The 23,274-nt window shown below is 44.7% G+C and overlaps 1 protein-coding gene across 1 annotated transcript in view; it reads left to right on the top strand.

The window, feature by feature from the left end:
* The window catches only part of OVA2 (tRNA synthetase class I (I, L, M and V) family protein), a 122,526-nt gene that overhangs the window by 5,554 nt on the left and 93,698 nt on the right, over nucleotides 1–23,274 (top strand). Inside the window, exons 5-6 of the mRNA XM_087372987.1 lie at nucleotides 17,822–17,891; nucleotides 18,102–18,214. Coding sequence (XP_087229113.1) covers nucleotides 17,822–17,891; nucleotides 18,102–18,214 — 183 coding nt within the window. The remainder of the gene's footprint in view (nucleotides 1–17,821; nucleotides 17,892–18,101; nucleotides 18,215–23,274) is intronic.

The following is a 23,274-nucleotide window of genomic DNA, read 5'->3' as shown; positions in this document are numbered from 1 at the left end:
TAGAGACTAGTTGAGGAGTAGGAGGAGAATTCTTACATGAGTTCACAACCTCAAAATTATTGCCTGCTTGCCAGGTCCCTCTAGAACTTGAAGTCAAGCTTTTACTTCTGCCAGCTCAAGCCTTAACTCTTTGACTGCTTGCTGCAAATAACAAATCTGTTCATGTTGTCCAATGATAGAGAGTACCGAGTCCTGATAGTTGAGGTTGATGGAGTTGAGGGGGATTTGGAGGAGAGGGTAGGCCATTCCATATTGGCTATTTCTTTTGGAACTACCTAGCTGAACCTAACCCCTGAGTTGGGCTGGGGGTTTAGCCCAACTTGGGGTTAGAGACCCTAGGAGCTTGCTACGAGAAAGTACGGGTTGGTACGATGGACTGGTATAGGAGGTACGGAAAGGGTACGGAGAACTGTATAGGGCAATGAGTTGTACGGGGGGCTTTGGGACTGTACAGAGAGTACGACGAGCTGTACGGCAAGCTGTTATGGAACAGTAGGACGGGCTGTACGGAGGCATTACGGAGGGCTGTACGGAAAGCTGCACGGTGGGCTGTACGGCGGGATGTACGGAGGGATTATGGAGAGAATGAGAGGAGAAGGAAGAGTATGGAGAGAGAGAGAGAGAGAGAGAGAGAGAGAGAGAGAGAGAAAGAAAGAAAGGAAGAAAGTTTATTAATGTCCACTGGAGACCTAAAAAGGTCAATGGGACAAAAGAGACCTGCTTATACATCAGTACAGAGAGGGCCATAGGCAACCTCCCTGGGAGTATCATCAGATTCCTCCAAAAAAACAAAACACATAGAACATAAAACATAAAAGGAACTAAGTACTAGGCTATGGAGTGGCCATTACATCAGTTTAAGACTGAGGGTCTTTAGATTTTGTCTTAAATTCTCTAATCACTGCAAGACCATCACGATATACTGCCCATTTTCCTGCTTCCCTAGCTGCCCGAACCTTAGCAAGCTCGGTAGCTTTGTTCTTCAGTTGGGTTCTTGTAAGCTCCTCAGCAATCCATATCTTTGTCCCCTTCAGCTTATAGGATTGTTGTAGAATCCTCTTCCTGAGTGTCTTCGAGTTGAAGGTGATGACAACGTGTCCATTCCTAGGCGATAAATTAACTGGGGAAGACTCCTCTTCATCATCATTCTTGTCATCAGTTGGGCTTGCTGACCAATCAATGGCCGGGACTGCTGCCTTGATTCTGTCGAGAGAGAGAGAGAGAGAGAGAGAGAGAGAGAGAGAGAGAGAGAGAGAACTTAGTATTCATCCAAAAATGTGGGAAAATCTGCTCACAAAAGAGCTGAACACTTCAAGTAGAAGTGCTGGGCAAAAACAACAATTAGAGGTGAATGATTTGCTCTTGTTTGAATAGTGACCTGTTGTTGCTGAAGTCACTTGCGGCGAGGCCCATACGTAGGCACTTGGCGGTTCAGTCTTCTGGCTGTCCTGCTACCTTGCTGCCACACATACCTGCTGCAGATCCATCGCAATCGTACAACACCTATCATTGATGCAGATAGTCCTCTTGAGTAGGTCTAGATTCCTGTGCAAATCCATGCTCTAGGTAAACCCTCACAAGTGGGTCAGTGACTTTTCTAATACCCCCTCTCAATGACTCAGCTGTGGGCCAATACCCATATGTTGAATGAGGTGCTCCAGTCGGTCTCGTGGAAGAACTTTTTTGAACACATTTGAGATGTTGTTATAGGTCGGACAGTACATTAACTCTATGATCTCGTCAATGATGAGCTCCCAGATAAAATGGTAATGGATCTCGATGTGCTTTGTTTGTGCGTGAAACACGGGGTTCTTAGCAATAGCTATGCAACTTTGATTGTCGCACAAGATCACCGTTGCATCCTCGTGAAGAACATCCATATCCTCCAAGCTCCATTTGAGCCACGACGACTTGCAATGTGCTATACAAGCAGCCTTGTTCTCCACCTCCATGGAAGAAAGGGCAACCATTGGCTGCTCCATGGTTAGCCATGAAATGGCACCTGATGCAAGCATGAAACAATAGCCTGAAGGCGAGCGTCTGGTGTCCCAATCACCTGCCAATCCGAGTCATAGAATCCTCCTAGCTCCAAATCTGTATTGTAAGTCATCTCATATGTGGTAGTACCTTCTGGTACCTCAACACTTGTAATCCTTTCTTCCAGTGTTTTTCCGTGCGTTTTGAAGAAAATCGATAGAGGACACCAATGGCAAAAGAATTGTTTGGCTGAGTATCCTAGGCATCTACCAAGTGAGATGTATTCTAGGCACTCAAACTTCATCCCAACTTCCATTGGCATCGCTGCCTCTTTGCAGTCCAAAATCTCGCAAACAGTACTTCTCCTGAGAGATGAAGATGCTGTGCTCTCTCTGTCTGAATTCTATCCTGAGGAAGTATTGAAGAAGACCTAGATTCGTTGTCTCGAACTCCTTAATCAAGAGCTTCTTGACAAGCAAGATCTTTGCCTTGTGATCACCTGCAAGAATCAAGTCATCAACGTACAAGATTACAATTACCTCTTGTCCCCCTTTGACAAGAGATACAGTTTAGCATTTGGGACCTTGATGTTGGGGTAAAGGCACATTGCCACCCCTTTATTAAAGATATGACACCTATGACTGTCTTAAGACAGTCATAGGGGGAAAAACCTAATCCTAATAAAACCTATGAGTTTGTGGTGTGGCTCATCACTTCACACCCGCATCTTTAGTGTCACTCCTCTCTCTCACTCTCTCCCGGTTGTTCTTCTCCCACTTCCCTTTCCCCCTTCAACTGGTATCAGAGCCAGCCTCACTCCCTCCCTACCCCTGCCTACCCCTCTCTCTACCCTTCCCCCTCCCCTCGGGCTTCGTGCCCTCAGCATTGCGCAGGCAGCGCGGGACAGCAAGGGCAGCAGCCAGGGCGTAGCGCGGGCAGCTCCAGCGGCAGTGCAGCGCGGGCCAGCTGGACAGCGCGGGCAGGAGCGCAGGGCGGCGCTGAGCAGCGCCAGCAGCAGCTAGCTGCTGCAGCCTCCGGGCTTCGTACAGGGCGGCGCGCAGGCGTGCGCGTGTACGGCCGTACGGCCGTTCGTACCGCCGTACGGCCGTTCGTACCACCGTACGGACTCCGTACAGGCGTCCGTACTGTACGGACGCCGCCGTACGTACAGGGAGCAGCGTCAAGAACTTCTTCGACAGGGAGCTGCATCAGGGAAGAGCATTTCGGGAAATTTTCTTCCTTTCTCTCTCTGTTCTGGGATTTTGTACCCTGCACAAGTACACAGGTACAGCAGGTACAGTGTTGCCAGTACACAGGTACAACAAGTACAGCATTTTTCTTTGGGGAAAGAAGGCAAAGAGAGAGCATTCCCAGCTGTTCAGTCCTTCAAACTGTGTTTTTTTTTTGAGGTACAGCAAGTACACTCTTGTCCCTCGTGCTTGAGGTGACTAGTACCACAGTGTGTGGTGGTTGCACAGTTATCTTGTTTCGGGAAGGTAATGCCTTGATTTTGCAGAGGATTTTTATGCTTTTGCTGAGTGCAAATCTCAGCTTTTGGGTGACATTTTCAAAGGGCTTTTGCCTGGAAGCTTATGCAGTGTATGCCTTGAGGCAGTGTGGAGCCAGGGAGCCCACATTGGTCTTGTTTCCGCAGTGTATTCAGTGACATTTCTACAGGTCACATTTTGTGTACGACACCTTGAAAATCTCAGTTGAGCCACGTTTGGCCAGGGCGCATCGAGTTTACTCGGTCCCTAACTGTCCATCGTTGACAGTGCTCAAAAGATTTTCTCTTCAGTGTTTGTACGTTGGGATCTGTGTTGTTATTGTGTACACAGGGCTGTTTATGCATTGCATTGTCAGGTGAAAGTGCCAGGAGAGCGCTGTATTTTCTTTGCTACCTCAGTGTTGAGGTGTTTTTCACTTGGTACAGGTGTTAAATCAAGGGGCTTTTGCCCAGATTTTGCTTGAGAGCACTTGGGTTACTGTCAGAGATCTTCAGATGCCTTTTATCCCCTTGGCAGAAGGGTGATTGCTTGGGATTTATCCCATTTTCTGTTGCAGGTTTGTGACAGGCTGAAGTGTCTGGAGCCTCTTTTTCAGTGAACAAAACAGTGTATGCCAAGTGGTTTATGCATATTAAATCAGTGCAATACCTCATCTGAGGTGGGAGAAGTGATCAGGACAGCAGTGTTTTGTGCTTTGTCAGCTGATGATGCACTGTTAAAGCACTTGTGGAGCAGCTGCAGCATTCTGAAATTACTGTTTTTTATGCCTATTTGAGCACGGTACAGTGTGTCAGAAGGTACAGTAACTGGAGGGAATTTTCTGTTTTGCTGCAGATTTTCTGACAGTAAAAAACAGCACTATTGTGAGTGCTCCTGGCTCTTGATAGAGCAGGTTTTTTCTGAGAAATCAGAATTTTATTCAGTCCTTTTTTAACTTACAGGGAGTCAGGTACTTTCCTTATCTGATATGGCATCAGGGGGAAGTGAATCATCAATTCTGAACATAAAGAAATTGGAAGGGGCACACAATTATGCATTATGGGCAGAACAGTGTTTGAATGTACTTCTGCTTAAGAAGATTTCTAAGCCCATAAGGGTGAAGGGTGTCAAGCCATCTGGGATGTCAGATGATGAATGGGAGGAGCTAGATTTGTCCGCGAGGGCTGCTATCATGCTTACTCTCAGTGATTCTCTTGTGTACAATGTTCAGGCTGAAAAGACCTCTTATGGTGTATGGCAGAGGCTAGCAGAGTTGTATGCCCAAAAGAGTTCAGCCAATAAGGTGTATTGGTTGAAGAAGCTGGTTGATCTTCGCATGAAGGAAGGTACAGCTATGACCTCACACTTGAGTGAGTTCAATGCCATCTTTACACAGCTGATTGCACAGGGGTTGAACCTTGATGAGGAGTTCAAGGCTACTTTCTTGTTGTGTACCCTTCCTGAGAGTTGGGACACTTTCAAGACCACCTTGTCTAATTCAAATGTCACTCTTATATATGCTGATGTAGAGAGCTCTCTCCTCATGGAGGAGATGAGCAGGAAAAATAATGCGGGCAGCAAGTCTTCAAATGCTTTGCAGGTACAGGAAAGAGGCAGGACTCAGCAGAAGGGGAGATCTGCTAGTAAGTCCAAATCCCGCAGTCAGTCCCGTGGTATTGAATGCTTTTATTGTGGCAAGAAGGGACATGTGAAGTCTAAGTGCTTCAAGTTTATACGGGATCAGAAAGCCAAGAAGGCTGAAGCAAAGGATGCAGGCAGTGGAAGCAAAGGCAAAGGCAAGGCCAAGGTAGATGACTTGGATGCAGTGAATGTTGCAGCAGAGGACAGTGACAGTGACAGACATGATGTTTTATGCTCTTCTGCTGTAATTGCACATACTTTGGTTATTGATGGCCATGACATGCACACCTGGCTCTTGGATTCAGGTGCTTCTTTTCATGTTACTCCTCATAGGGAGTGGTTTACTTCCTACACAGGTACTCATGGAGTTGTTCACCTTGGGAACAACTATGCATGTCAGATTGCAGGGATTGGCAGTATATAGATAGTATTCCCTGATGGACGCACATTTATGCTTGATGGTGTTCGCCATGTGCCGCAAATCAAGAAAAATCTGATTAGCACTGGCTTATTGGATGACAGTGGTTACCACACCACATTTGGGGATTCCAAATGGGTGATTACTGATGGCCAGGTTGTAGTGGCTGAGGGTTTTAAGAGTGATACCTTGTACCCTCTTTATGTTTCCAGTGTAGGTAATCATGTTGTTGCCATAACCGAGCTGCCAAAGATTTCATTGTGGCATAGCCGGTTGGGACACATGTTCGTTAAAGGAATGCAAGAACTGTCACGTTTGGGTTATCTGCCGTCTCTTTCATTTTCAGATTTGCCTACTTGTGATCATTGCATATTTGGCACGCATTCTATGACTCCTCATAAGAGGAGAACTCCCCAAAAAAGAGCACCGCTTGATCTAGTGCACACTGATTTGTGTGAGATGCCACAGCTATCACTAGGGGGTGCAAAGTATTTCATTACTTTTATTGATGATGCCACACGCAAAGTGTGGATCTATTTCTTGAAGCATAAAAGCGATGCCTTAGATGCTTTCAAGAAGTTTGTCGCTCAGGTTGAGAATCGGACAGGTCGTAGGCTGAAATGCCTCAGATCCGATAATGGGGGTGTGCAGTTTTGCGAAGCTAAGGGCATTAAACAGGAACTCACAGCCCCTCATAATGCATCTCAAAATGGTGTAAGTGAGTAGATGAATCGAACTATTCAGGAGAAAGTTCGATGTATGTTGTCTTATGCTGCATTGCCCCATGGCTTTTGGGCAGAAGCCGTGCAAGCAGCAGTTCACATTATTAACAGGTCGCCAAACAAGGCTTTGGAGTTGAAAGTGCCAGAGGAGGTGTGGTCTGGCAAGCCACCCTCATATAAGCACTTACGTGTGTTTGGCTGCGAGTGCTTTGCTCATGTACGCAAAGAACTGCGCACCAAACTGGAGCCAAAGTCTTTCAGATGCATCTTTATGGGTTATGGTGATGAAGGTGAAATGGGGTACAGGTTATGGGATCCTGTCAAACGGAAGATTATACGCAGCAATGATGTCATCTTTAAAGAGGATAGTGTACACAAAGAACCCGTGCAACCTGTGGAATACAGGAGGGTTATTTATGATGATGTCGGACAGCAAAGAATGCCCATTAATATGCAGCAGCAGGCTGCTGCAGATAACCCTGTTCAAGAGGGTATACAGGCTGAAAATCAGCCAGATAATTTTGCCAATGATGCACCACAGGATATGCCAGCAAATGGGGCTGTAGAACAGCCAAATATGGTGGTACAGCCACCCGTCATGCATGACGAAGAGGCTGGACAGCAGCCTAATCCGGAACATTTTGTTAGGAGGAGCACCCGTGTACAACGGCCTCCTGACAGGTTTGTCCCAGGAGCCAATAATGTGGCTGATTTTATTATGCTGACAGATCGTGGTGAGCCTTCTAGCTTCAAGGAAGCTATGGGAAGAACAGAGAAAAGGAAGTGGGAGAAAGCCATGCAGTCAGAAATGGACTCCCTACTTCAAAATGATACATGGGACTTGGTGCAGCTACCTGCAGGCAGAAAGGTTTTGCCATGCAAGTGGGTTTACAAAGTCAAAGTGGATTCAAATGCTTTACCGAGGTATAAGGCCAGATTGGTTGCCAAGGGATTTAAGCAGGAGAAGGGCATTGATTTTGATGAGATCTTTTCCCCTGTAGTCAAGATGACTACTTTGAGAGCAGTGTTAGCTCTTGTTGCTCATGAGGACATGGATTTATGTCAGATGGATGTGAAGACTGCTTTTCTTTACGGAGGTCTCCATGATGAGATCTATATGAGTCAGCCAGAGGGATATGCTGTTAAAGGGAAAGAGCAGCTTGTGTGTTGTCAAGAGTGGCAGCGGAAGATGTAAGCAAACTGAAGCTACAGAATCACACAGAGAATACTAGAGACAACAAGATGTGCCACAAACAGATCTTAGCCCATAAACCAGGGCAGCAACTGTAATACAAGGAGTCCTGAACAGGATGAGAAATAGGAGCTGCAGAAGGGGCTGAACTGGAGCAGAGGATCTGGGCACAAGGAGGCTGGAGCCTGAGAGCACGGAGGCTGGAGGAGCCTGGAACGAGGAGGCTGAAGGAGCGTGGAGTACGGAGGCTGGATGAGCCTGCAGCGAGGAGGCAAGAGGAGCCTGGAGCAAGAAGGCTGGAGGGGCCTGCAACGAGGAGGCAGGAGGAGCCTGGAGCAAGAAGGCTGGAGGGGCCTGCAACGAGGAGGCAGGAGGAGCCTGGAGCGAGGAGGCTAGAGGAGCTGCACCAGAAGATCTGCAGAGGGAGCGAGGGCAGCCATCAGAACAGCTGAAGGGAGGCCCCGGTGAAGATGGCCAGGAGCAGGCTGAGACAAAAGCCTTGAGGAGCTGCTGGAAAAAGTGATGGGGGAAATGAAGGGAAGGAGGCCCTTTTATAGGGCAGGCCAAGGGGGAGAGTCGGCCAGTTTGGCAGGCCCGACCAGCCTGGTCGGTCAGGCCAACTGGGCCGACCAGCTGGTCGGCCAGCCTACCCCCTCTGGCCCCCCTTGCTGCATGGGGGCGGGTCGGCTGGCCACGCCTGGAGATGCTAAATCTCAACATGTGTAAGCTCAAGAGGAGCTTGTATGGACTCAAGCAGGCACCAAGAGAATGATACAAGAAGTTTGATGCCTTCATGCAGTCCCAAGGGTATCATAGGTGTGAGACCGATCATTGCTTGTACACCAAACGGGCAAAGGATGGCAGTTTGATGCTACTCATTCTATATGTGGATGACATGCTGATTGCCAGTAAATCTCAGCAGGAGATTAGTACTTTGAAGAAACAACTGCATAAGTCTTTTGACATGAAAGACTTGGGTGATGCAAATCATATTCTTGGCATGCGGATTACTCGTGACAGGTCCAAGAGACTTTTGTTTCTGTCACAGAAAGAGTACATTGACAAAGTACTGCAGAGGTTTAAAATGGAGGGGGGGAACTCTATTAGTACCCCGCTGCCTCCACATTTAAAACTCAGCAGTAAGGACAGCCCCAGATCAGATGATGATAAGGCTGAAATGGCCAAAGTTCCGTATGCATCTGTAGTTGGTTCTTTGATGTATGCCATGGTTGCCACTCGTCCGGATATTGCTTTTGCGGTAGGAGTCATCAGCAGGTATATGGCAAATCCAGGCAAGCGGCACTGGGAAGCAGTGAAAGGTGTCTTGAAGTATCTCAAGGGTACCAAAGACTTGTGCATATGCTATGGTAGGCAGGATGCATTGGTGCATGGTTTTACAGATTCAGACTATGCAGGGAATGCAGATAACCGGAAATCTACTACCGGTTATATTTTCACATTTGCAGGAGGTGCTATATCATGGGTGTCTCGGTTGCAGAAATGCGTTGCACTGTCAACCACTGAAGCTGAATATGTTGCAGCCACTGAGGCTTGCAAGGAAGCAATATGGCTTACTCGGCTGGTGGGAGATTTGGGCATTACAGGAGATATGTCAGTTTTGCAGTGTGATAGTCAGAGTGCTATCATGTTGGCAAAGAATCCGGTCTTTCATCAAAAGACCAAGCACATAGTTGTGAAATACCATTTCATCAGGGAGGTACTGGAAGACAAGCGACTTGAGCTTGTGAAGGTGCATACTGATGATAATCCTGCAGATTTGCTCACTAAGAGCTTGCCTACAGAGCGGTTTGCACATTGCCGCCACATCATGGGATTAGGATGAGACCACTCTTATTTTATGGTCTTGTATACAGTAACTGTATATTGCTGTAATTTTTTATTCTTTTCTCCCCTTTAGGCATATTGGCCTTTAGGTGGGAGGTTGTTGGGGTAAAGGCACATTGCCACCCCTTTATTAAAGATATGACACCTATGACTGTCTTAAGACAGTCATAGGGGGAAAAACCTAATCCTAATAAAACCTATGAGTTTGTGGTGTGGCTCATCACTTCACACCCGCATCTTTAGTGTCACTCCTCTCTCTCACTCTCTCCCGGTTGTTCTTCTCCCGCTTCATTTTCCCCCTTCATTTGACACAATCCGATTTTGTTGAAAAGTCATCAATGCACTATTATCATGCTCTAGGGGCCTGTTTTAGCGAGTTGCGTAGAGCTTTCTTCAGTCTGCACACTTGTGTACTTGTACTTGGAACATGAAATCCCTCCGGCTGGTCCACGTTGATCTCTTTCTCTAGGTTGACGTTTAGAGATGGAGACTTCACGTCCACATGAAAATGGACCACCCATGATGAGCAGCCAAGGCTATGATTTGTATGGTCATCATCCAAGGTCTCATCAAAGTTGAGATTGTCTGCTTGAGCATACCCTTTGATAATTAGCCTAGCTTTTTACTTGTCCAAACTCTCATCAGATTTGAACTTTGCCTTGTACATCCACTTGGTGCCAATCACCTTCCTCTTTAAGGGGTTTGCCCACCAAGTCTGAAGTGTCATTCTTCAAAATGGCATCCATATCTGCCTTCATGGCAGCGTGTGACTTTGGTTCCTTGGAAGACCTTGGCTTAGCAATGTGAGCCACTAATGCAACTTTCATCGGTGGATCCCTCGAGATGTGTTGAGATATTCTCACCTACAAACTTGACTCCGGAACGTTTGTCACTCGAGAATCCCTTTAGAGTCCTCAAGTACCACCGTGGAAGCTTCTTCTTTGTTGCGGGATCCTTCTTTGGTGGTTCTCGTACTTCTTGCTCAGATTCAGACTCCTCCAACTTAGCCTTTTTTTCCTTCTGCTTCATAGCCAATTTGTGGGCGTTCTCTGGAGCTTCATGTGCTACCAACTCTGGTTGGGCCCTGTCTCCTCAAAGATAACGTCCTGGCTTATGAGGATTCGCTTCTTGTCTAGGTTGAAGAGATGATAGGCTTTCGATTCCTCGCTATACCCAATAAATATGACTTTCCACTCCTGGTGCACATGAACACATGCATTAGAATTGAAAAGATTCAAGTGTGAAATGACATGTTACTTACTATAATAGGCCAAATCATTAGGCTACAATAATCAATGAAGGTCAGAAAGTAGCGAAAACTTGTGAATGAATAAGTTGACATTGGTCGACATATGTTGGAGTCAACTTGCTCTGGCGGAGCTTTGGCCCTTCACGTGGTGGCCTTCTTCGGGAATGGTTCTTTGTGTTGCTTGCCTTCCAAGCAAGCCTTGCAAACTCCTCCTGCCCCTGCTATCAGTGGAAGTCCATCCAACATCCTCCCTTCTGCCTCTCTGACAAGTAATTGATGTGAAAAACCACTCATGCCTCAATTAGGAGCGATCTTTGTGACCATGAACTACCAATGTATTGATCTGGTATAATTTTTTTTCTGGAACTCCTTGAGAGCCACGATCTCTCTTGTATCCTTTGATTTGACCAGGATTTCGTGATCGTCGAACTCTACCTTCATTTTGCGTCTTGTCATCTGATTCACAGAAAGTAAGTTTCTGCAAAGATAAGGAACATATACTACATCGGAGATTCCTGGGCCCTGGTATGTGCCATGTAGCTTTAGTTATTGGCGCTTAGGTCACCTAGTACTTTGTGTCTTATGACACCTAGTACTAGTGGTACCACTAGAACACTAGGTCCTAGGTCCTAGGGTTCTCTTTTATAGTACTTTGTACTTTCATTTTCATTCTAGTAGTTGATGTGACGGCTTCCACTTCTTGCTCCACTCTTTTGCATCCTTTTGCTTTCGTGAGCCTATAGTGGTATCATAGCACTTCCCTCTCGGACCTGCTCCCTATTCCCAGCTTCTTGCTTCCAGCTCCAGCTCCCGCATTTCTGCTCCTTTGTTAAGCTTGAGCTCCTGGGCGTTCCACACAGTTCCGACGTGACCTGCTGTCCGTACAACTGCACGGATTTTGTACATCGCCTGCTCTCGTCCGTACATCTGTGTGTCAGGTCGTCAGTATAGTCGTACGGATTTTCGTATTGCGTGTCAGAATTTGTCAATACAGTTTTGTACGGCCATCCGTACAAAACTGTACTGTGTGCCAGAATTTGTCCATACAGTTTCGCACGGCTGTCTGTATATTTTGGTACTTCTGCGCGAGTTTTGTCCATACAATTTGTACAAAACGTCTGTACGATTCCGTACAGTTTTGTACTTGTAGGATTTTTTGTAGGTTGAAGGTACCCGGTGTCCGTCATTTGCAGGCAGAGTTCATTTGTAGGCTAAGTTGTGCATCAGCCATTGTTTAGCTTTGATTTTGGGAGCAGACATTGCAGTAGATCTGCAATTTTTGGTGACATTTGGGGCTTTTGCATTTGGGCTACGATTTTGCAGGTAGATTGCAAATTTGCAGACAATTTGGGGCTTTTCCTGAATTTGTCCTATTTTTGGCTCAGCTTTGCTCTACAAATTGGGGCTTTTCGGTCTATTGCAGGCAGACTGCACGATACTTTCAGATTTGCAGTGAAATTGACAAGAAATTGCAGGCCATTTGATCACATTTGCAAATTACAGCTTAATTTGGTTCTTTTCGAGATTTGGACAGCAAGTCCTATTTTTTTGCAGTTGCAAGCCTTGAGGCTATCTTTTGGGTCACTTTGTTAGTGCATTTTTGACTTGTCCTATTTGCAATGGCTGGCAACAATCATGATTTATTTGGCATTCTTTGTGAAGATGATAAGTTGGATGGCACCAACTATCTGATGTGGTCTTATCTCATGAAACATATTCTTGTTGCAAGACATTTTTGGAACATTGTTTCTGGGATTGATCTGAGGCCAGCCAATGCTACAGTGGCTGCCCCTAATGCTGGTCCCTCTGTAGAGGGGACTCCTCCTGATGCTTTATCCTCTAGCACCCCTGTTGCTGCTCCTCCAACTCAGGAACAAACAAGATGGGATGCAAGAGATGCAAATGCACATTCTTGTATTGCTTTATCATGCAAGAGAATCATTATTCCACACATCCGGTCATGCAGGACAGCAAAGGATGCTTGGGACAAATTGGCTTCTCTTTATTAGATTCACAATGAGGCACGTGTTGCATATTTAAATAGGCAATTGTAGGAAGTCAACACGAAAGAAGGTGACTCTATGGATGCATACTTGGATGCATACTTGACAAATGTCAAAGACCTCATGGAACAAGCCTAAATAAGCGCTTAACAATGGCAATTCCTCCAATGTATCTCAAAATACAGCAGATAAGTCAAAGAAGAAAAGATGCAACTATTGTCGCAAGCCAAGGCATGAAATTTTAGAATGCAGGAAGCGCATTGCTTCAGAGAAGAAGAAAGCAGGATTGACAGTAAATGCCTCCATGCAATTGAATCCCATCACATGCACATGCTCTCCAGGATGATTGGGCATTCGCTGTCCATTGCTCCTTTGATCCCTCCAAAGTTGATGCATTCTTTACTGCTAATGATGCTTAGTCTTGGTATTTTGATAGTGGTGCTTCCAAGCTCTTCACCTCTTGCAGACATTTGTTTCATTCCTTAGCTAATGCACCTCGAGGGGGAACTGTCATATGTGCTAATAATGCTTCCTATGCTGTAAAAGGAATTGGAGATGTGCAGCTCACATCCATTTCAAGCCATCCTGTCACTTTGACAAATGTTCTTTTTGTGCTTGGAATTGAGGTCAACTTGATTTCAATTTCAGCAATTGCCACTTCAGGTTTCAGATTGATATTTGATGGATACAGATGCTTAGTATATGATCTTTGTGATGACAATGCCACAGTTCTCACTGGCATTTATCACCTTGATTATCACTCAGCTGCATTTTCTATTGAAGCATTTGCTATTTCAGATTCACAGCTTGCTGAAACTCATCTTTGGCATGAGAGAATGGGTCATCTCAATTATAGAGCTCTTGCCAAGTTACATTCACAGGGCATGTCAAATGATGTACCTCAAACTCACACAGTTTCCAAACATGTGTGTGAGGGTTGTCTTTTGGGTAAGATGCATCGGTTTCCTTTTCAAAAGGATTGTCCAAAATTCTCACAAAGGAAATTGCAGCTAGTGCACAGCGATGTCTGTGGCCCAATGAGGACAAACGCCATTGGAGGGTACAAATACTTCATGACTCTAATTGATGACTTCACAAGATATTGCTGGGTATATGCTTTAAAAGCCAAATCTGAAGTGTTCTCATGCTTTCAGAGGTGGCTGAATATGGTTGAGAATGAATCCGGATGCAAGCTTGTCACCCTCAACACAAATAGGGGCGGGAGTCTATGTCAAAGGAGTTTGATGTATTTTTGTCTTCACGGGGCATTGTTCACTCATGCACTACTCCTTATACTCCTCAGCATAATCCTGTTCCTGAAAGGAAGAACAGGTCCACTATGGAGATGGCCAGATGCATGCTTAAGGCCAAGTCCTTGCCCAATAAATTTTGGCTTGATGCAGTGATGTGTAGCCAACTATGTGCTGAATAGATCACGTACAAGGGCATTGAGGACTGTTACACCTTATGAAGCATGGAAAGGCAGGAAGCCTTCACTTTCACACATGAGAGTCTTTGGGTCTCTTGCATATGTTCATGTACCATCTCAGCTGAGACATAAGCTTGATGATAAGGCAATCAAATGCATATTTATTGGTTACAGCCAGGAGAGCAGAGGGTATTGGTTGTACCAACCAAATACTGGGAAGATTATTGTCAGTAGAGATGTAATCTTTGCTGAACATTCAGCTTCTCCTCTTGTGGACTGCAAAGCTAAGCCAGAAGTTGACATGTTTGGTGCCTTTAACTCCTGGTTACCTCTTCTTCCCTCAGGGAGGGACTTTGACCAGCAACATGAGCCTCGTGCAGGCCCTCCAACAAGCAATGATCAGCCAGCACCCCATGCTGATTTGCAGGTTCCTCTTCCAGCACAAAATGATCCCACCTTTCATGATGCAGTGATTGAAGAAAGAGCTGTCAATAGACAGCAACGGCAAGTTCCCAGATGGTGTCTTGACACATTGAGGGACAACAAACAAGATCAATCTCTTGCTGCCCAGACAAGATCAGGGAATAGACAGATGCATGGTCACTTTCTTGAGTTGTGCACTCCTTGCTATAGCTTGCAATGAAGAGCCTTTGTGCCATAAAGATGCTTTTGACATCAAAGAGTGGATGGATGCAATGAGAGCTGAGCTACAATCTATTGCAAAAAATGACACATGGGAATTAGTAGATCTACCTCCTTGCAAGCATGCCATTGGTACCCGGTGGGTCTACAAATTAAAAAGGAAATCTGGTGGCAGCATAGATCGACACAAAGCCCGTCTTGTTGCAAAAGGGTATGCCCAACAACAAGGCATTGACTTTGAGGAGACCTTTGCTGCCACTTCTAGGATTACTACTATTAGATGTGTCATTGCCATTGCAGCCCATCACCATTGGCAAGTGCACCAGCTTGACATCAAGACTGCCTTTCTTTATGGGGATTTGCAGGAAGAAGTTTATGTGACACAATCTCCTAGCTTTGAGGTTGTTGGCTCTGAAAACAAGGTATGCCGGCTGAGAAAAGCCCATTATGGTTTGAAGCAGGCACCCAGGTCATGGTATGCTAAAATTCATGCACACTTACTATCCCTTGGTTTTCAGAATAGCCCCACAGAGCCCACTCTTTATGTCCATGGGAGTGGATCTGATTTTTTAGTGCTGATTTTATATGTGGATGACATGTTGATCACGGGCCTTGATACTTAGCATATTGGAGCTTTCAAGGCTGATTTGCAGCAAGCTTTTGAAATGTCAGACATGGGACAGCTGCACTATTATTTGGGCATTCAGTTTGCTCATGTGGAGGGGGGTATTATGATGTCACAGTCCAAGTATATCGGACAGCTCGTTGATCGTTTTCAGTTTGAGGATTTCAAGCCAATCTCTACTCCAGTGGACCTTGGCTTTAAATTTTCAGCTCATGATGGGAGCCCACCATGTGATATCACTCTTTACCAGCAGGCTGTTGGATGTCTCATTTACTTATGCCACACCAGACCTGACTTACAGTATGCAGTATCCGAGCTCAGCAAGTTCATGCACATGCCTAGTTCATAGCATTGGCGCCTAATGAAGAGAGTCTTCAGATATCTCAGCGGCACTCAAGATTTAGCCTTCTTCTATATGGTGATCAGGGTTCACTTACCATGCATGCTTACACGGATAGTGATTGGGCAGGTTGTTCCGACACCAGAGTGTCACATACCGGCAACTGTTTTTGCTTAGTAGTTCATGTATCTCTTGGCTCAGCTGGAAGCAACCAACAGTTGCCACATCCAGTGGTGAGGCTGAGTACAGGGCAGCCTTCACCGCTACAGTAGAGTGTGTTTGGCTTTGACAGTTACTTATAGATCTTGGTATTCGCCAAACATCCTCCACTACGGTCTACACTGACAGCCAGAGTGCTTTGGCCATTGCGTGTAATCCAGTGTTTCATGCGCGTACCAAGCACATTGAAGTTCACTATCATTATGTTCGAGAGCGATTGTTAGCAGGAGGCATAGAGTTGTCCTACCTTCCCACAGAGGACAACATAGCAGATATGTTTACAAAGGCACTTCCTCGTCCCAAGTTCGAAGTCTTTCGACAGTCTTTACAGTTGGTTTTCCTTTGTTACATGATCTGGCATACCTTGTACATTCATAGGTGGCTATATCCTTTTGGATGAACATGTGCCACCATGACCAGAAAATACCAGGTATCCTGAGATGTTTCCAGAATACTTCAGCCCATACCATGGAGGGGGGTTTGTAGGCCATCTTCTCCTAGTCGTATTGTTGCCCTCTGGGCCCTGGTATGTGCCATGTAGCTTTAGTTATTGGCACTTAGGTCACCTAGTACTTTTAGTGTCTTATGACACCTAGTACTAGTGGTACCTTTAGGACACTAGGTCCTAGGGAAAACCTGCTCACAAAAGAGCTGAACACTTCCAGCAGAAAAAACAGCAATCAAAGATGATTGAAATGATGAGTTCTCAGAGAACACAAGAGTCTACACACTCCTCAGGTCCATGCTACCTGCTTGGAAAGGCTTCAGTATTTCTATAGAGTATGCTGATTTATGAGCGTATTCATAGGCACAGTGGAGGGCTCAACCCTGCACCAAAATAGGCAACGTAGTCTTTAGAAATACCTCACTAGGTCTTCCAGATATGCCGACTAGATCTGCCCCGACTTGCTCCTGTTTAGACTGCGACCTGTTGCTGCTGGAGTCGCTACTGCCAGGCCTATGAATAGGCCCTGGCTGTGTCTTCTGGCTGTCCTGCTGCCTTGCTGCCACACATACCTGCTGCAGATCCATCACAATCCTATAGCATCTATTACTGATGCAGATAGTCCTCTGAGCAAATATACTTCTTGCATATCTGTGTAAAATATAGCATAAAATTTGCTTAATTGCAAAATTTTATATTTTTGGGAGAATATAATGCTTGCGAATACTTTTTCTATACTACCAGAGGATGTGATTTTGAACATTAAACTTTAGAATGTCTTGCATTCATCTCCAATCTATTTCTATCCTATTTTTGTGTATGTTTGAAGTTTAATAAATCTCTAAGAAACTGAATTTCCTTTGTAGTTGCATGTAAGACCCTTTCAATAGATGTCTTGAAGTCGTTGAGTGTTTGATTCAAAGCTATGCCAATAATCTATTGGGAGAGGCTAAAGCTCTAGTAAAGCTATTTGAATTTTGTATGACTCGGTGGGAATTATACATGTCATAATGATTTTGATTTTTCTAGGAGTGTACAAAACAGGTGTACATTGACCTTGCGTGAAACTCTTGACTTCCCTACATTGTATACTAATATAAATTTGAGAGATATGAAGTCTTAAATAGGAAAGCTTGTTTCATTAAGTTTTTGGTGATATGAAAACAGTAGATGCAAAATTCTTGAAGAGTCAAGAAATCAGCTTTTGATTTTGACTTTTGCTGGATAAATATTCACATACAAGACATTGATTCGAGAAGGAAAAATGCACTAGGGTTTTAGATGCCAAAAATGTGTATATTGTTCGTTGAACTTTCTTTGAATTAATTTCTTAATAACCTAGGGATGTCTGGTGATGGGGTTTGTTATGCTACCTTAACCTGGCTAAATCAGCCCTTCCAACTTGAACGGTGAGTTTGGTCTGGCAGTCAGTACATTCAGCTCTGCTGTTGACAGGAATCCGTGTTGTTATTCCTGAAATATAATGTAGAGCTTCCTGTGGCTATTAACAAAATGATCTGATGTTTCTCCCTTCCTGCTCCATCCCCCTTGTCTATTTCATGGACTAACTTCAGCTTGTTGTGACAGTTGCTGCAAGGACGGAAAGTTGTGTTTGTACCTGGTTGGGACTGTCATGGGCTACCAATAGAACTCAAAGGTAATGTTTTTGGTTCAGACATACTAATAGCTGCCAGGTTTCTCAAAATTTTTCTCTCATTAGTCAATTTCTATGTTGGTAAAGATGTCTTTGAATTTGTCATTGGATTTCATCTGAAAGCATTTATAATGTCTTTCACCATGTGACTTGTTTTGATGAAGATGCGTTTTCAAAATCCCATTCTTAGCTTTGTTGTCTGTGAAATTGCAGTATTGCAATCTTTGGATCAAGAGGCAAGGAAATTGTTGACTCCAATAAAATTACGGAAAAAGGCTGCTCAGTTTGCTTTGAAGACAGTTGAACAACAGCGCAATTCATTCAAGGTAGGCAAAGCTGTAAAATTTTTCCTTTTTTTGTGTGTATGCACAAAAAAGTTAGCTTCTACTAAGTATGAACAAAATACATAGAGTCGAGATAGAATTCTGTGAAAACTCTCATACAAAATCATGCAGAAAATAAATGGGGCTCTCATAACCAACCTGGAGAGTGGTAGTGACAGGAAGTTGGTGAATCTTTAAAACATTAACTGTGATCCCAAATTTCAGTTTTTTCTTTCAGTTTTTTCTTACTTGGTTCTTTCCATGATGATACATACCATGGATATCATTGTAACACTCAGGTCTCATAGGCCATTTTGGCCTCTTGTAGATGTTTCATATCACTTTCTTTCTTTCTTTCAGCTGCAGGAGTGTTGGCTATATATAGCAAGCAACCTCCGTCTCTGTTTTCTAACGTCGTATCAGAGTCTTGAGGAAGATTCACAAGCGCCAGGAGCTGGAGGTGAGAACCTTTGGAGGAGATCTCAGTTTAGGCTTGTGGAAATCGTCTCGTACGTGTGAAGGACATGTATGGTGTACCTTTTGCGAAAAGTAAGCTGACCAAGATGCAGTCCAGTCTGCTTGATTGAGGGATTCAGAGAGATTATGAGGAATATTCAGTTGGGGCAATCATCTAGTCAGTTTTCAATGAAAGATAGTCTCCTCATGAAGGATGATCACCTTTGTGTGACTAAAGATAGGAAAGCAAAAGTCTTGTAAGAATGTCATTGTCACGATTTGTGACGTATTCCTTTCTCTATTTCTAGACTTATGGATGGTTTGATGAATGTGTTGGGGTAAAGGCACATTGCCACCCCTTTATTAAAGATATGACACCTATGACTGTCTTAAGATAGTCATAGGGTGAAAAACCTAATCCTAATATAACTTATGAGTTTGTGGTATGGCTCATCACTTCACACCCGCATCTTTTGTGTCACCTCTCTCTTTCACTCTCTCCCCGTTGTACTTCTCCCTCTTTCCTTCAGTCTCAACTGGTATCAGAGCCTTCATCTCTCCCTCCCCACTCCTGCCTACCTCTCCCTCTACCCCACCTTATCCCCTCGGGACTTGTGCCCTCAGCAGCGTGGGCGAAGCTTGGCATTGCGCAGGCAGCGCGGGCTGCAGCGGGATAGCGAGGGCGGCAGCGCGGGGCAGCAGCGGGGCAGCGCGGGACAGCAGCGCGGGGCAGCGCGTGTGCGGGCAGGGCAGGCCGGCGCGGAGCAGCGCCAGCAGCTGCAATAGCAGCAGCTAGCTGCTGCTAGCTTAGCTGCTACCCGCTACCAAGCGGGCGCAGCCAGTGCGCAGCACTGGCGCGCACCCAGGCAGCACACGGGGCAGCCGTACGGGAGCGTTCTGTACAGCCATCCGTACCGGACGTACGGAATCCGTACCGGACGTACGGAAGCCGTACAGGTACAGCAGGTACAGTGGTACCCTGCACAAGTACACAGGTACAGAAAGTACAGTAGGTACATCAGTTTTTCTTTTGGGAAAGAAGAAAAAGAGAGAGCATTCCCGGCTGTTCAGTTCTTAAAACTGTGTTTTTGAGGTACAGCAAGTACACTCTCGTCCCTCGTGCTTGAGGTGACTAGTACCACAGTGTGTGGTGGTTGCACAGTTATCTTGTTTCGGGAAGGTAATGCCTTGATTTTGCAGAGGACTTTTATGCTTTTGCTGAGTGCAAATCTCAGCTTTTGGGTGACATTTTCAAAGGGCTTTTGCCTGGAAACTTATGCAGTGTATGCCTTGAGGCAGTGTGGAGGCAGGGAGCCCACATTGGTCTTGTTTCCGCAGTGTATTCAGTGACATTTCTGCAGGTCACATTTTGTGTACGACACCTTGGAAAATCTCAGATGCAGGAGTTTAACTTGACGATTCGGTACCGAAGAGGAAAGGATAACAAAGTTGCTGATGCGTTGTCACGCTGTATGCATAATATGAGTTTCACGGTATTAGAGAGTGCTCTAATGACCAAGATTAGAGAAACTCAAAAAGTAGACGAGTTCGTCCAGAGCCTTTGGCCTAAGGCTCATGTATTTAAACCGGGGGAAAAGGATGACCTGGCATCCAGAAAAGGCCAAACTTATGCAATATATACCATAAGAGATGGTATGTTGAAAAGAAATGGCAAGATAGTAGAACCTAATCAGAATGATCTCAGGCAGAGAGTCATTTAACAATGCCATGATAGCCCATGTGCGGGACATCTTGGAGTCGAGAAAACATATAATCTCGTGAAGCGAGATTTCTTTTGGCCATGGGCTATCATGGCATTGTTGAATGACTCTGTGCCTGAGATCATTCTGATTAGGTACTACTACCTTGCCATTTCTTTTCAACATACCATCTCTTATGGTATATCTTGCATAAGTTTGGCCTTTTTTGGATGCCAGGTCATCCTCTTCCCCGGGTTTAAATACATGAGCCTTAGGCCAAAGACTCTGGACGAACTCGTCTACTTTTTGAGTTTCTCTAATCTCGGTCATTAGAGCACTCTCTAATGCCGTGAAACTCATATTATGCATACAGCGTGAGAACGCATCAGCAACTTTATTATCCTTCCCTCTTCGGTACCGAATCGTCAAGTTGAACTCCTTCCTGCATGAGTTCTACCCACCTAGCTTGGCGGCCTCTCAAGTCAGGTTGTTTACAAAAATGTTTCAAAGTATCATGATCAACATCAACATAAAACTCTGATCCATATAAATAATGTCTCCATGTTTTCAAAGCATGGACAACGGCATACAACTCTAATTCATGAGTTGGCCAATTTCGTTGAGAGGGAGAAAGCTTTAATGGATCCAAAGAAAGTGGCTGCGATACTGATTTAGCCAATCCCTCAGAGTTTGACCGCTTTGCGATCATTCTTAGGATTTGTCCAATTTTATCGAAGGCATATTAAAGGATATTTCGAAATAGTATCGCCATTGACTGATCTAACCTTAGATAAAGTACCTTTTATATGGCGACAGAATCAACATGAGAGTTTTAACACCATAAAATAAGCTGTGGTCTCAGGACCGGTGTTAAAAAATAGTCGATCCCCAGAAATCGTTTTTCCTCGAAACTGATGCAAGTGGCATTGCGGTAGTAGCAGTTCTCCTCCAAGAGGGAAGGCCAGTAGCCTTTGAAAGCAAGAAGCTTTCTCCCTCTCAACGAAATTAGCCAACTCATGAATTAGAGTTGTATGTTGTTGTCCATGCTCTGAAAACATGGAGACATTATTTATATGGATCAGAGTTTTATGTTGATGTTGATCATGATACTTTGAAACATTTTTGTAAACAACCTGACTTGAGAGGCCGCCAAGCTAGGTGGGCAGAACTCATGCAGGAGTTTAACTTGACGATTCGGTACCGAAGAGGGAAGGATAATAAAGTTGCAGATGCATTGTCACGCATTATGCATAATATGAGTTTCACGGTATTAGAGAGTGCTCTAATGACCGACATTAGAGAAACTCAAAAAGTAGACGAGTTCGTCCAGAGTCTTTGGCCTAAGGCTCATGTATTTAAACCCGGGAAAAAGGATGACCTGGCATCCAAAAAAGGTCAAACTTATGCAAGATATACCATAAGAGATGGTATGCTGAAAAGAAATGGCAAGGTAGTAGTACCTAATCAGAATGATCTCAGGCAGAGAGTCATTCAAGAATGCCATGATAGCCCATGTGCGGGACATCCAGGAGTCGAGAAAACATATGATCTCGTGAAGTGAGATTTCTTTTGGCCAAAGATGAAAAAACATTTTCATGAATATGTGACACGTTGTTTTTCGTGTCAGGTAAGTAAGGCAAAGCGGGTGAAGCCACCCGGACTTTTACAACCTTTGGAAATACCACTAGGTAGGTGGGAGAGCATTTCCATGGACTTTATTGTAGGTCTGCCTACAACACAAGGTGAATATGATTCTATCCTTGTGATAGTTGATCGTCTTACCAAGATGGCTGACTTCATTTCAACTAGAGAGTCTGTTAGTACCCGGCAAGTGGCGGATTTGTTTATTAAACATATATTTCGTTTGCATGGATTACCCAAATCCATAGTGTCAGACAGGGATGCCAAATTTACCAGTCATTTTTGGAGTGCGGTGTTTGAGATACTAAGGACTGAGTTGGGAATGAGTAGTGGGGATCATTCAGTAATGGATGGTCAGACAGAAAGAATCAACCAAATTTTAGAGGATATGCTTAGAGCATATGTATCATTGAGGCAACATACATGGGACCAGTGGTTGCCATTGTTAGAATTTGCCTACAATGATAGAAAACATTCCTCTACAGTGTTCAGTCCGTTTGAGTTGAACTATGGTTATAGACTAGCGAATCCAACTACAGTTGGAGTACCTCAGAAAGTGCCTAGTGCATGAACTTTGTGGTTCAGATGTGGGAGATGCTAGCTCTTGCGAGAGCTAACATCCGCCAAGCTATGGATAGAGCTAAGGCGTATACGGATGAATCCGTTAGAGAATTTAAGGAAGGAGAAAAAGTTTTTCCCAGAATTTCTTCGCACTTAAAGTCTTTGACTGCAGGAGAGTGTGCTAAGTTATCACCCCGATATTGTGGGCCGTGGTTAATTCTAAAAAGAATAGGCAAGGTAGCCTATAAATTAGAATTACCACAGGGTTGTAAGGTGCACCCAGTGTTTCATCTTTCTTGTTTAAAGAAATTTTTGCATACAGGTGACTCACTAATCGAGGGTGTTGCTTTGTTTTAGGAGATAGAGGACAATGTCGGACACAAACCAACAAGAATCTTGGACCGAGGAACAATGCAAGTACGCAATTGGAAGACACCCACAGTGTTGGTTGCATGGCATGGTTTACCTCTATCAGAAGCTACTTGGGAATTCGTATACTAGTTACGGAGAGTGTTTCCAGACTTTATCATCGAGGACGCTGATGCTTAAAGAGGGAAGGAATGTTACGTCAAGTTGAGATAACATGACCTCGGAAGGGTAAATTGACCTTTTTCTTTAAAGGATCAATGCTTGTATTATATTTATTGGGCTTCATGTAAATGGTCAAAGGGGTTAATGTCAAGGTCCTTGATGAGGGTGACAGGA

This window comes from Dipteris shenzhenensis, chromosome 3 (assembly GCF_047967505.1).
Source record: "Dipteris shenzhenensis isolate YYH24624 ecotype China chromosome 3, Dip_SZ_1.0, whole genome shotgun sequence".
In the NCBI taxonomy this organism is placed as follows: domain Eukaryota; kingdom Viridiplantae; phylum Streptophyta; class Polypodiopsida; order Gleicheniales; family Dipteridaceae; genus Dipteris; species Dipteris shenzhenensis.
This window is presented reverse-complemented; position numbering and strand designations above follow the sequence as displayed.